The sequence below is a fragment of the Papaver somniferum genome, chromosome 2, assembly GCF_003573695.1.
Source record: "Papaver somniferum cultivar HN1 chromosome 2, ASM357369v1, whole genome shotgun sequence".
Taxonomy (NCBI): Eukaryota; Viridiplantae; Streptophyta; class Magnoliopsida; order Ranunculales; family Papaveraceae; genus Papaver; species Papaver somniferum.
In genome coordinates, this window is record NC_039359.1 from 152,754,631 (window position 1) to 152,767,776 (window position 13,146).

General features: G+C 36.8%; 2 protein-coding genes across 3 annotated transcripts; both read left to right on the forward strand.

Annotated features, from left to right (window-relative positions):
• Window positions 1-2,747: 2,747 nt before the first annotated feature.
• LOC113349478 (protein SUPPRESSOR OF GENE SILENCING 3 homolog) lies at window positions 2,748-7,743 on the forward strand. Its single transcript, XM_026593449.1, has 7 exons — window positions 2,748-2,958; window positions 3,390-3,408; window positions 4,367-5,388; window positions 5,720-6,014; window positions 6,221-6,465; window positions 6,965-7,119; window positions 7,197-7,743. The coding sequence occupies exons 3-7, from the start codon at window positions 4,375-4,377 to the stop codon at window positions 7,399-7,401; spliced, it is 1,914 nt and encodes a 637-aa protein (XP_026449234.1). The 5' UTR covers window positions 2,748-2,958; window positions 3,390-3,408; window positions 4,367-4,374; the 3' UTR covers window positions 7,402-7,743.
• A 507-nt stretch (window positions 7,744-8,250) lies between these two features.
• On the forward strand, window positions 8,251-12,155 carry LOC113349479 (uncharacterized RNA methyltransferase BH0687-like). 2 transcript variants are annotated; one of them, XM_026593450.1, is made up of 10 exons: window positions 8,251-8,634; window positions 8,762-9,004; window positions 9,139-9,300; window positions 10,242-10,351; window positions 10,527-10,635; window positions 10,758-10,913; window positions 11,052-11,167; window positions 11,257-11,423; window positions 11,566-11,708; window positions 11,785-12,155. In XM_026593450.1, exons 1-10 carry the CDS (start codon window positions 8,272-8,274, stop codon window positions 11,890-11,892), a joined length of 1,677 nt encoding a protein of 558 aa, XP_026449235.1. In that variant the 5' UTR covers window positions 8,251-8,271; the 3' UTR covers window positions 11,893-12,155. The 2 variants fall into 2 exon arrangements, with proteins under 2 accessions (XP_026449235.1, XP_026449236.1); XM_026593451.1 differs by having other exon boundaries at window positions 11,566-11,696.
• Window positions 12,156-13,146: the final 991 nt, after the last annotated feature.

Consider the following 13,146-nt stretch of genomic DNA (forward strand, 5'->3'; position numbering starts at 1 on the left):
GTGGTTGTTGTACCCCCGCTTTTTCAATTACGAGACTAGTTTTTCGTAGAATTCGTATCTTGAAAGATAGATAACAAGTTTAATCACTTGGCTTAATTCCGATTGAATCATTTGGATACGACTAGATTGATCTTGGATAATGATTTTTGAGATCGTCCAAGTACTCTGCTTAACAATCAGGTTCACGGACCTTGTATATATATACATATTGATTGAGTAGAGGTTGAAATATATTAACTCTATATACATATTGTCAAGGATCATTAAGTTGGTGTACTTGCTGTTATATTAAGTTTTGCCTATACAAGTTGCCAAACGAAAAAGTTGAGTATATTTGGTATCCTCTTCATTTTCACATTGGGTTTAAAATCAAAATTAAGAAAATACAAATAGACATACCGTACAAGTATACCGAGAAATCCGGCAAGAGAAAGAGAAGGATTACCGGTGTATCAGAAATACAAGCATGAATAAGAGCCGATCAAGTCAGATGAAGAATGGTAGTCCTCGGAAATGTATTCCAACCATTTTGTTTGTGTTTTTTCTTCGTAAAGGGTGTGCTCCAAAAGTTGGAGTGATTTGCTCAAATTTCTTAAAACCTGTGATGGAGATTTCATCGTCAAAAAAAATCATTCATGAAGATTTCGTCGCCGGTTAAATAGATGATGAGCTTTCGGTAAAGATTCCCTCGCCGGAGCTAACAACAATGAAGTTTTTGTCGTTGAAAAACATATCAAGTGATAATGAAACCCATGAAACACAAGAACGACCATCGAAACCGAGATAAACCTTTAATAGAGAAGATAAAACACCATACGGGCGTACAAAACTTACCAAAAAGTAAGAAAAAACCATAATAAGAACTAACTAAGAACGAAAATCTAACTTAAAAAAAAAAAAAATCCCGTTCAGATCCGGTCCAAACAGGATTTTTGCATCCAAAAATCATCCTCCTCCCAACCAATCTTGGTATCGAGTAAAGAAGAAAGTTTAAATACTCAACTCAACATCTCAAATCAGGCTTCTTCTAAGTCAAGCTTACGATGCAACACAATGTCGAGCCTAAAGACTAAAGCAACAAGACTCTTTCCAACCGGCTTGTTAAGTTCAAAAAAGAAAGGTACCCCCGAATCTCTCGATGATTCAGATAATGTATCAGCTATTAAGTTAATGGATGCAAGTTCTGGTTGGGGATTAAGTTTTCCTTCTTCTAAGAAAGGTCAAAAAGATATGTTTAGCGACCTTTGGAAAAATCATAAGAAAAACTTAATCCCCAATCAATTATGGACGAATCTCTTCCACCACTGAGATCTATAAGGGTGGAGATTTTAAGGGTTGAATGAGACCTTCAAAAACGTTGTGGATGGATGGACTCCATTAATCCACATTTGGACCATAAAAATCGATCCAAGCTAATACTGTATTTGATAATAGAGAAAGAAAACACTTTGATGAAAAATAATTCCACGAAATCAGTTTCCTAGAGAAGGTAAGGAAATACTTTCCATAAAATTTCACGAAACTAATTTAGAACATGCTTTATACCGCGTCTTTTTTACAATTTCCTGAAAACATGATATTGATCAAATAATGGAAAACACCTTATTTCCACGAAAATATGAAATTAAATCCTATCAAACAACGCTGAATTCGTTAGAAAAGTAATCTTAAAATGTACTCCCTCCGTCCCACTATTAAGTGACCTAGTTGAAGTTTGCACAAATTTTAAGGCAAGTAAGGAAAAAGAGATTTTTAAGCATTTTTTACAATTATATCCTTATGGATAATAATTAATGAAATTTTGAAATGATTTATCTCTCAAACTACACCACGGATGTTCGCAAACTTTATACCATTGAAAAGCATTTTAAAACACCTACGTAACGAATATAAACATGCCTATCAAATTATGCATATTTCTTATATTTCTTATAATCAATTAAAAGGGTAATTTTAGAAATATCTCCTTGTTTAGTGATATAGGTCACTTAATGATGGGACAAAATTAAAAACCAAATAGATCACTTAATGGTGGGACGGAGGGAGTAATTCCTTATTCCCTTTTACGATCTATCATGGGATCTGTGCCAGCCCATTACCTAATAGTATAAAAAGTGTAAATTCAATCTGGCACTCGAAAAGAATCTCTACAAAGAGCACATTATCGAGTATTTACATAATTTTTATGTCCCCATTCATGCTTTGCAGACACTCGAGAAGTGGCACGAAATTTCTTGGAAGCCAACAATGTTTTGTCCTTTTTGCAAAAGGTAGTCTCGGCTAGAGACTTGTGAACCAGTCACCACCGTACAAGTCACGTCAGTCTCATTTCAGTAGCATGTAATCCCGGTGTTCCACTCAACCATACACCGTATGATCATCACCAACATAGAAGTCATTCCCCGGTGCAAGTAAATCATAGACACTCATGACAGACCAGAAGAATGCCAATGCACACCGGATATACGCGAGAGTGCGCATTCAAGGCGACCGTTACGCCGGAGAGTGCAAAAGGCCACGCAACTCATGGTGCATATGAAATCGTAGACCTCGTGATGAAATAGCATCTATCTATGTGCTAGAGAGTCGCTATTTAGAGAGTCGGGCTAGCCAGCTAGGGTAAATGCCATTCACAAGTTACTCATGCATAAGCCCGCAAGCCCCTTAACATTTTCACAAAAAGCAGGAATCTCTGAAACGACGCGTATGGAAACGCTTTTTCCATTTTAGGGGAGTTATTGAATGGGACCCAAAACTGCAGTGTAGTTAGAAATTCACCACAAAGGGTTTGTTATTTTGCTCTAGGGTTTTGCTTTATAATTCCATTTTTGATTTCATTCTGAGACCTTCATCATCTCAATCATTTTCCTCTTCTTCTCTCACATTATGTTTCGGTGATAAGAAGACCGCCGGAGATTGTTCATCTCGCCGTTTCTCTACATTTCCGGTCATTTTAAGGTATTTTGAGTTCAGTCTTTCCACCAAAACCTTAAAAAAATCTGATGGTTTCAGTGATTTTTGTTAAGAAAATGGGGTTTTAGGTCTACGTTATTGTAAATCTTTGAAAGAAATGTGTAGATTATGAGTTTTTTTCAAGGATTTACTTGTTTTTTGTGTTTGATTCTGTGGTTTTCAGTTTTTTTTTTTTTGGTTAGAAAATGGGGTTTTAGGTCTACTTTTTGATAAATCTTTGGAAGAAATGCTTGGATTATGAGTTTTTTTCAAGGATTTGTTTGTTTTTGTGTTTGATTCTTTGGTTCTTTCAGTTTTTTTGTGGGATTTAGGTTTATTTGTGTTAGATTTGTGTTTGATTCTGTGATTTTTTTCTGACGTTGTTTTTGTTATCTTCTCTGTATGTTGGATTTTTGGGGATTTTTTCACTTTTCAAGGAGCAAGCAGTATTCTAAGGTACTATTTCTCACACTCTTACTTCCTTGTACTGTGTTTTTAATGTTTTGTTTCAGCTTTTATTTACTCTAGTAATCTTGTTAAGAATTTTCTTCAGTGAGTTGGGGTTTGATCTTGAAACCCTAGAAATTTTTAGCATCAAAGACCTTCATCTTGCATGATAGTTAGTGGTCTTTATCAGATTATGAGTGTTGTTACTGATCTTTGCTTGTTTTACGTACTTTATATGTGAGATTATGAGTGTTTTAAGTGGTGGTATGCTTTTAGTTGAAAGATGGTGTTAAGGGGTTTTATGATCCTACCCTTAACAGGTGGTGTTGAGATGTTTTATGATCCTAGATGGGTTTAATGCTTCTAGCTTAAGTGTTGATTTCAAGGGGATATTATGTTTCTAGGTTGATTGTCAATGTTTAGATGAGGTGTGTGTTCTGGGTTTTTTTAGCATTTTGTTAACTACTCCTTACTAGCAACTCTGGTAGTACTCAAGTAGGTAAGTTTTGTTGATTACTCATGCCCATTTGTACAATGTTAAGATCTTTTAACATGTTTGGTGATGGAAATCGTGGAATTGTTGGTGTTCTATCTTTAGAGAAGTTATGTTATATATGGAACTTGGGGGAGAAGAGTATAAAATCTATGAGAATATACTCTCTTGATTTATGTTTTCTAAAATGAGATGTTTAAGTGTATGCACTTTGAAATCCGATTGTTACTTTCTTTACTAGCAGCAGCTCATATCTCTTTGTTTTTTTTTCTTCTAAATCTTTTGAAGTTATCTGAATGCTGGAATTACCATACTTTGCTAGTTACTGTCATTTTTGAGCCTGAATGCCTTTTGCAATTGTAATACTTCTGTATATTTTTCTTGGTTTAAATCTTTCATCCCATAAAGGATACCTCTAATTTCATATACATGGTTTATCAAGTTAATGAAAATTTCATTGCTTAAATGATGCAGGAGCCAAAATGAGTCAGAAAAAAGGGGGTGGCAAGCCATCTTTTCCTGGTAGTAGTAGTTCACTTGCAAAAGGGAAAGATGCAGGTGGACAAATCTCTGGAGGTTCAGGCTCTGGTAACCAAAAGGCTGGAGTTGTTCAGCTGGGTTCTAATATTGCAGACCTAAGCCTTGATTCCGGTAAAGATTCTGAGTGGGAGGTAGTGTCTCGCAAGAATCGAGGCGCGGCAAGTGCACCAAAACAGTGGGGTCCCCAAAATTCCTCTTCTCCATCCTTGGTTTCAGGAAGTTCCCAAAATTCCTCTTCTGCATCCTGGGTTGCAGGAAAGGCTACAGGAGGTGCCTGGCAGGATAATAAGTCAGGTGGACGAGGAATTACGAAAAGCCAATCTCCCAATGCCTGGGAGAAAAATTACATGGCACCACCAAGTAAGATTGCTCCTCCTTTACAACATGGTTGGCAGTGGGGTGCAAGAAATGGCCAAGTTCAAGCTAAGGCAGCAGAGAATGTACCAGTTCAAGCTAATCCAGCAGAGAGAGAGAGTCTCGAATATGATATTGATTATGAGGAAGACATGATCGAAGATAGCGATGATGACATCTATTCTGATGGTTTCGATTCAGATGAAAGCGTGAAGAGCCATGAGACCCGCAAACAGAACAAGTGGTTTAAGAAGTTCTTCGACATCTTAGATAAATTGACCCTTGAGGAAACAAATTCATCTATACGCCAGTGGCACTGCCCAGCATGCCAAAATGGACCAGGCGCGATTGACTGGTACAAAGGATTGCAACCACTAATGGCCCATGCTAAGACCATAGGATCCAAGAGGGTGAAGCTTCACAGAGAGTTTGCTGAACTCTTAGATGAGGAGCTGAGCCGGAAGGGAACTTCTGTTGTACCAGTTGGTGAGGTATATGGTAAATGGCATGGTCTTCATCAATCTGTTCCTGATAAACAAATTGTTTGGCCTCCGATGGTTGTAGTTATGAACACTCAGCTTGATCAAGACGAAAATGAGAAGGTATGAGTTAATTTTTGAAGTGAAAAATGGAATTTGTTATCATTGAATTTTGGTTCCACCATTTTGCTAGTGGTGGGTTGACTATAAATATTCTGATAAAAAGCATAAATTTGGGAAGTAGAAGTATATATGGGAAGTTGCTTTCTCTATTTTGCGTATCTGCTTTATTGTCCGTTCAAAGAATCCTGATGCATCTGTATAACGATCATTAGGAGTTTCTGGATTTTATTATACTCTGTTTAGTTATTTACCACTTGTTCCTTATATAATTCATTGGTTCCTGTCATTTGCTATGTATCTCATAAGTTTGTGTTGTTGAATGGATTTGCAGTGGATTGGCATGGGTAATCAAGAGCTGCTTGATTATTTTAGTGCATATAATGCAGTGAAGGCTCGTCATTCCTATGGTCCGAAAGGGCACCGGGGAATGAGTCTCCTCGTATTTGAAGGCTTACCTACAGGCTATGTAGAAGCTGAGAGACTTCACAATCATTTTGTTAAGGAAGGAAGAGACAGGGATGCCTGGGATCATCGCAGAATTCTGTTCTATGCAGGTGGAGCACGCAAATTGTATGGTTTCATCGCAAACAAGGAGGATATGGATAACTTCAACCTCCATTCTCCAGGTTCGCTTCACATTTTTAGCTTCAGTACAGTAGTATGGTTCATTCTTTTATTGAAGGTCATCCTACCATACGTCTTTGTAGTTTGTAGAGCAATTATCCAGCTGTTATTTTTCTTATAGAATTATTTGCTTTGAGATATATATTAAATTCAACTTCTAAAGGTAGTTAAATATGTTTTGTTTACATGCTTCAACGTGCTTGACCAGGTAAGTCAAAGCTGAAATTTGAAATGAGATCATATGAAGAGATGGTGGTAACCCCAATGAAGCAAATGAGTGAAGAGAATCAGCAGCTGTTATGGTATAAGAACAGGCTCGATAAAAATCAGCGGCACACAAAAGGCCTCGAAGAATCGCTTGGGATTATGAGTGAGAGGTTACGAAAGACGACGAAAGAGAACGTCATTGTGCGGGAAAGAACAAAATTGCAGCATGAGCAGAATAAGGAAGAGGTAAATTCCGAAACTAGTTGCTGTTCTGAAGCATTAGCTACCATCTGCTCTCTGTGTTTTCGTATTTCTTGAGTAGTTAGCAGGCTGTTTATATTTAGCTCTCGCTGCTCTTGCTTTCTGCTATTGTTTCTTTGACTGTGGTCATGGTTGTTGAAGTAGTTTTCTTTCTTCTCTTGTGATTGTTTTTGTTGAACTGAAATTAGACTTTTTAGAAGCATTGAAGTTCCCAACATCTTACAAAAGTTAAACTTGAAAATTAGACTTCATAAGTGTGCTACTATAGGTACTATTTTCTAAAGCTCATTAGGTTAACTAGAAATAGGGTTTGTTGCAAGGGGTGATTAACTAAACCAAAAATCGTGACTGACATCATGTTTACGTGTATTATGTCCTTTTACCCTAGTATATATACTTAACTGAAGTAAATATTGAAACACTACTATGTTTACTCCTTGTTAATAACTGTCTTATATGACTCTGATATGTTCTTTTTTTATAGATGGATCAACAAGAACAATTTTACAAGGCCCAAATGGAGATGATCCATCAAAAGTTGGGGGAGAAAGAAAAAAACTTTGCAGAACAGCTACAAGCAGAACGCACAAAGCAGTTGAATGTTGTAGATTCCAAGAATACTGAAGAGAAGTTGATCAGGTAACAGTTCGAAGTTTGAACCTGTTTTTCTCGTGTGTGCATTATGTGGTTGATATAATTGGTGTTGCTTTGTCCAGGAACGAGGAGATTGCAAAATTCATAGAGACCCAGGAGGAAGGCATAGATCAATTTTTAGCAGAAAGAGACAGCTTGATCAAATTGCACGAAGAGAAGAAAGCAGAGCTGAAACGTAAGCACTTGCAAGAAGAGGTTGACTTGGAGAAGGAGTTTGATACATCGTTGACTGAACTCATGGGTCGTTGCAGTCCTCAATCCGCTTGAGGAGGATTCTAGCTTTGGTTCATGCTCACAAGTAGAAGTTGTAGAGAGGGATATGCAGGAACATACATACAGTCTTTCCGGTTTTAGCCATAGACACCCAGTTAACTTACTGCACTGTTTTTATTTTCTTCTTTTGATTTTCTAGGCTTAAGTTCTGAAGAAAATGACTCCACTTATTTTCTTCCTTTTGAAGTCTAGGCTTTTATATTCTGAAGAAAATGAAAAGACAAATGGTGGTATACCAATACTCTTTTACTGTTTGATTTATCAATCAGTAATACTAATACTATTAGTACTTAACTTAGAATTTCCACTTATTTCCAATATTATGCTGTGCACAAATTTCATACCAGCAACATTGTTGGAAGTGGTAAAAAGATTTCCTTGTGGATGAGTCAGATTCAGCGAGTCAGCGAGTCAGACTTGTTGTGATGTTTCTTTTTTACCATCTATTTAATTAAATTTATTTAACAACTGATTATGGGGTTAATGTGTTTCTTATCCATTTCTTGTGGACGGGTCAGATTCAACCAGTCAAACTCCAAGTTAAGATAACTCAGCAAATTAGAGTTTCATTTTCTTTATTTTTAACATCTTTTTAGTAAATTTAACAACTTATTATGAGGTAATGTGTCTTTTTGAGATTCAACGTCTTTTTCGGTAAAATTGGTAATTATCTTGAATGGATAATGAGATAATCCATTTTTCCATTTCTTCTGGATGAGTCAGATTCAACGAGTCAGACTATGACTCAGTCAAATAATCAGAAAAATGACAGAAAGACCCTTTATCTCCACGCGAAAAACCAAATAACTCCATTATTTCTTTTCTTCTCTTTTGCCGCTACCTTCTGCAAACACAGGGACTGCAATGGCAGTTCTTCCCAACTATGGTTTCCGACGCCTAAAGTCTCTAATAGGGTTTCAGAAATACCGTACAACTTCTTCTTTTTACTGCTGTGCTTCTCTTTCAGTTGAGAAAAAAAGTAAAGAAGAAGATGAAGAATTACAGCCTTCAATCAGTACTAGTAATAGTAGTACTCCAAAGACTAAACCTTCATCTTTTTTCCCAAAGAAGAATCAGACATTAGAACTTGTCTGTGAAAGCTTAGGATTTAAAGGAAAAGGTGTTTGTAAAGTTGAAGAAACTGGGTTTGTTGTAATGTGCGATCGTGCTCTTCCTGGTGAACGTTTCATTGGTCGTGTTACTCGTAAGAAAGGAAGTTATGCTGAGGTTAGTTAGTATGTCTCTGGGGTTGTCAGCTGAAAATGTTAATTTTGAGTGTATCAAGTGTTTGATGTCAGGCCTGAGTGAAAACTGGTGTTTGGACTTTGTTTTTTTTTTTTTTTGAATTTTGTAGGTGCAGAAGTTGAAGACTATTACTCCTCACAATGATTTGGTTGAGGCGCCTTGTGAGTATGCTTCAGCTTGTGGAGGTTGTAAAACGCAGAATTTGTCGTATGAGGCTCAAGTTAGAGCTAAAGAACAACAAGTTCATGAGTTGGTGATACATGTTGGGAACTTTTCTGCAAATGACCCTGAATTTGCTAATGTAATGAAGCCTATTGTTCCTTGTGATATTCAGTTCAATTACCGAAATAAGGTGTGTAATGGACCGGTTAAACTAACTTGCTTGATCACATTTATACAATGAAATAGTCTTGTTATCTTGATTTTATTGACTTATTGAGTTCAAACTTCAAATCTCATTTTTTCATTTACCTTAACATTCTGCAGATGGAATTTTCTTTTGGTACTCAAAAGTGGCTCCCTGTGGAAGAATTGCATGAGAGGCAAGAGGGTGTCAGTGACTACGCATTGGGATTGCATGCTCCAGGTTTTTTTGATAAAGTCCTCAACGTTCAGAAGTGCTTAATACAAAGTGAGGCTGCTAATACGGTATGCTTAAAATGTTGAATCATTCAAACTTCTTATCTATACCCTCTGCGTCCAAAAACAAGTTATATGGTATTGTTTTGAGATCTGAAATGTCATGCTTATGATATCTAACTTCTATGACTTGAGGCTTATGTAAAGTATTAGGATCGCTGTAGGCAGAGTTATTGTTACTTGCTTTGCACGGAACTCTAATTTAGGACCAATTTACTAATACGGTATGGTTAAAATGTTGAAACATTAAAATTTCTTATCTATACCCTATGCCTCCAGAAACAAGTTCAATTGTATAGTCTGACATCTGAAACATCATGGTCATGAGATCTAATTTCTACAACGCGAGGCTTATGCCAAGTGTTAAGATCACTGTAGGCGGAGTTATTGTTACTTACTCTGCACGTCCCTCTAAATTTAGGACCAATCTACCATGTATATAAACAAAAAAAATTTAAGTTAACTTCGGGTTACTCGTGAACTAGTGGTCTTCTATCTTACTGGAATTGTGAACATAGGCAAGGCTTATTGTGTATTAGGATCCAAGGACTTTGAGGTAGTTGTTTATTAGTATTATTACTGCTTTTTCCCTAGAAGAGCGAACGAGAAATATACGACTTGATTTTGTAGTTTTTTCTTCCAATCAAACTTAGAAATGTATTAAAACTCCTGAGACACCCTTACATCCTCTGCTACACCAATCTCTAGCTCATAAGGTCACCACTCAGCATGTAATAGAAAAAGAGCAGCAAGTAAATCGTTGGTGTCAAAATAATGCCTGTAGCTTTTGTTATTTCTTTTGTTAATGACTCTCTTTTTTCTCCACACCTCTTAAGCTTTGCATTTTTGGTCATATGAACCCCTGTATTAATTTTCATGGCATTCTTCTTTACTGTGATCTAAATTGCATTCTAATTTGAAGGTTATAGTGTTTTTATTGTCATTTATAGGTTCTTGCAATTGTTCAAGATTGCTGGAGGGATACAGAGCTTGGCCTTTCTCCTTATTGTGTTCATAAGCATGTTGGATTTCTTAAACACCTTATGCTTAGGACAGGCAGGTATACTAACTACCAGATATCCTAGCTCAGCTGTTGTCACTGACTTCAGAATTTTAATAGGTTTATCAGATTGAAAAAGTTTTTGTTTTTGTATACTGTCAGATACTCAGATGCATGTTTATGTTAATACTAATAAGAGATTTTGAACTTGTTATTATTATGATTTCTGTTTCAGTGATGCCAAGACTGGATCGCCTGAGCTCATGGTTAATTTTGTCACTTCTTCCTACAAGCCGGAGCTTCTAAAGCCTCTTGTCGACAAGATTTCATCTATTTCTGAAGTGGTTTGTAATTTTACTGTACTATTTATTTCTTTACCCTCTCTTCTGTTCCTCCTGCAGTCATGATTAGGGACTTCAGGTTTGCATCTAATAAATTGAACTCGTTTATTGTTTATAATCGACAGGTAAGCATCATGAACAATGTTAACACTTCTGTTGGTAACACATCAGTTGGGGAAGCAGAATACATATTATATGGGAAATCTTCCATCTCGGAAGCCTTACGTGGTATTACTTTTCAAATATCAGCAAACTCGTTCTTCCAGACAAATACTTACCAGGTACAACATTATGTAGGAAGTAGGAACTTCTACTTTCTGTCTACAATGTTATCCAATTGTCAAGGAGGATCTTATATACTCTCTTGAAGAAAATGTGGACGAGGAAAAGTAAATAAACTGCAATATTTTCCTTTCCAGGCAGAAGTTCTATACAGGCTTATTGAAGAATGTGCTGGCCTTAGAGGGGATGGCTCAGAAGTTGTTCTTGACCTGTTTTGTGGAACTGGGACCATTGGTCTGACACTAGCGAAAAAGTAAATATCTCTTTTTTAGTGATTTTTGCAATTGGTAATCTCTTATCTTCATGGTGACTAATCACACTGTTCGGTTTTCCCGCTGCCAGGGTCAAACATGTATATGGCTATGAAATGGTTCCTCAATCCATTTCAGATGCTCGCCGAAATGCTGAGAATAATGGCATCAGCAATGCTACATTTATCCAAGGAGACTTGAACAAAATCAGTGATAGTTTTGGTGATCAGTTTCCTAGTCCAGACATTGTCATTTCAGGTCTATCTTGATGCTTATTTTGATTTTTACTGCATCTACGCAGTTGCTCACTTCTTCTGGATATTGCAAAGGGGAGGCCCATGGATGAATTGCTACACTTATATTTCAATATAGTAACATGGCTCTGTATAAAATCTTGCAGATCCAAATCGCCCTGGTATGCACTTGAAGTTGATAAAATATCTACTGAAGCTAAGAGTTCCACGCCTTATTTATGTGTCTTGTAATCCCGCAACCTGTGCTCGTGACCTTGATTACCTGTGCCATGGTCTGGTACGTAAACAGGTGTAATTTTTTTTTTATCAGTCGTCTTTATTTCTCTTCTCATCCTTTGCAAATGCTAATAAGAGATATTGTGCAGGAGGAGAAAAATATAAAAGGATGTTACAAACTTAAAAGCTTACAACCAGTAGATATGTTCCCTCATACTCCTCATATCGAATGTGTTTGCTTGCTGGAGCTAGAATGATCCCTCATATTCTTGCTTCTTCCCCATAAGAAAATATTAGTGATTCTTGAATTTTGACACTGGTTCGGGTTTATTAGTTTTCCTTATTGTGAAACGATGTGGACAGAGGCAAAGTATGTCACATTTTTTCTGCAGAGTTGTATGGCATTTGTAATCATGTATTGCAGGGAGAAGTATTTTTCACTTTCCCGTTTCGATGTATTTAAACGTTTAATGTTCATCAGTTATAAACGAAAAATGTTCAGTCTTCACATTTTCATGTCCATTTGCTTTCTTACGCTCTTTCACAAGGCGATGTGCCAGAATCCAGATATGCAAGGTAATTCAGCTATAAGAACAAGTAAATCCTTTGCTTGATGTATAAGTGACATCATTGCCTGATTATGGATGAATTGCAAAAGGTTTTTTTTTCCTATTGAAGGGGTATTCTTGCTAGGAGGTGCAAGCAAGCACAAATGGGCTTAGAGGCCCAATTTATTTAAGATATTACGCTAGGGAATCACCTCATAAAATTTGTTCATAATTTGAATTCCCTTGTGGTTGTGGCCTTGTGGGGATCCTTATGTGCCCAAATCTCAGAACACCTGCAAAACAGAAGAAATTGCGTCTGCATAAAAAAAACTCTTAACTTGTCACCCACTTCAAAAGTCAAAAACTCCAGTCTTCCCACAGCTTACATTTGGATGCAACAGACCATGGTTTGATTAAACAAGCTATATTGAAATGGTACAAAATACTTGACATTTTAGCATTCATCTTCACAAGTTTTTCACGACAAGGGCAACTGCGCTAAAAAAGAGATCTTTCATGAATGGACGAGAAAGTGACTTTCTGTGTGTACAACAACCCTTCTTCTAAGCAAAACTGCTGGGAGATTCTCTGTGCTTGATCCGCTGGAAGATTAAGCTCTTGTTCCATCAATGAAAATAAGGGTTGCTAGGCCAAGTGCATATGTACACAGACCTGAAAAGAAAAATGAGAATGTAAGAAACTAGGAAGCTTCATAGGAGCTTATTCATTTACACACATGAATTGAAATTTACTCATTCATGAGAATATCAAAATGTATGTGCAAGCCTAAGCGTAAGCCTGTTGGATAATCAAAATGAACAAGCCTTGTTAAATCATCGAGAGTTTGTTTTGCAAATGAAGTGTAGTCATATCTATCTAAGGTATACCCTGTTTTTCTTATCTAGTCTGGCGCTTGGATGGACAGCTGATCATTATACATGATACCAGGTAGTGCAGGTGCAG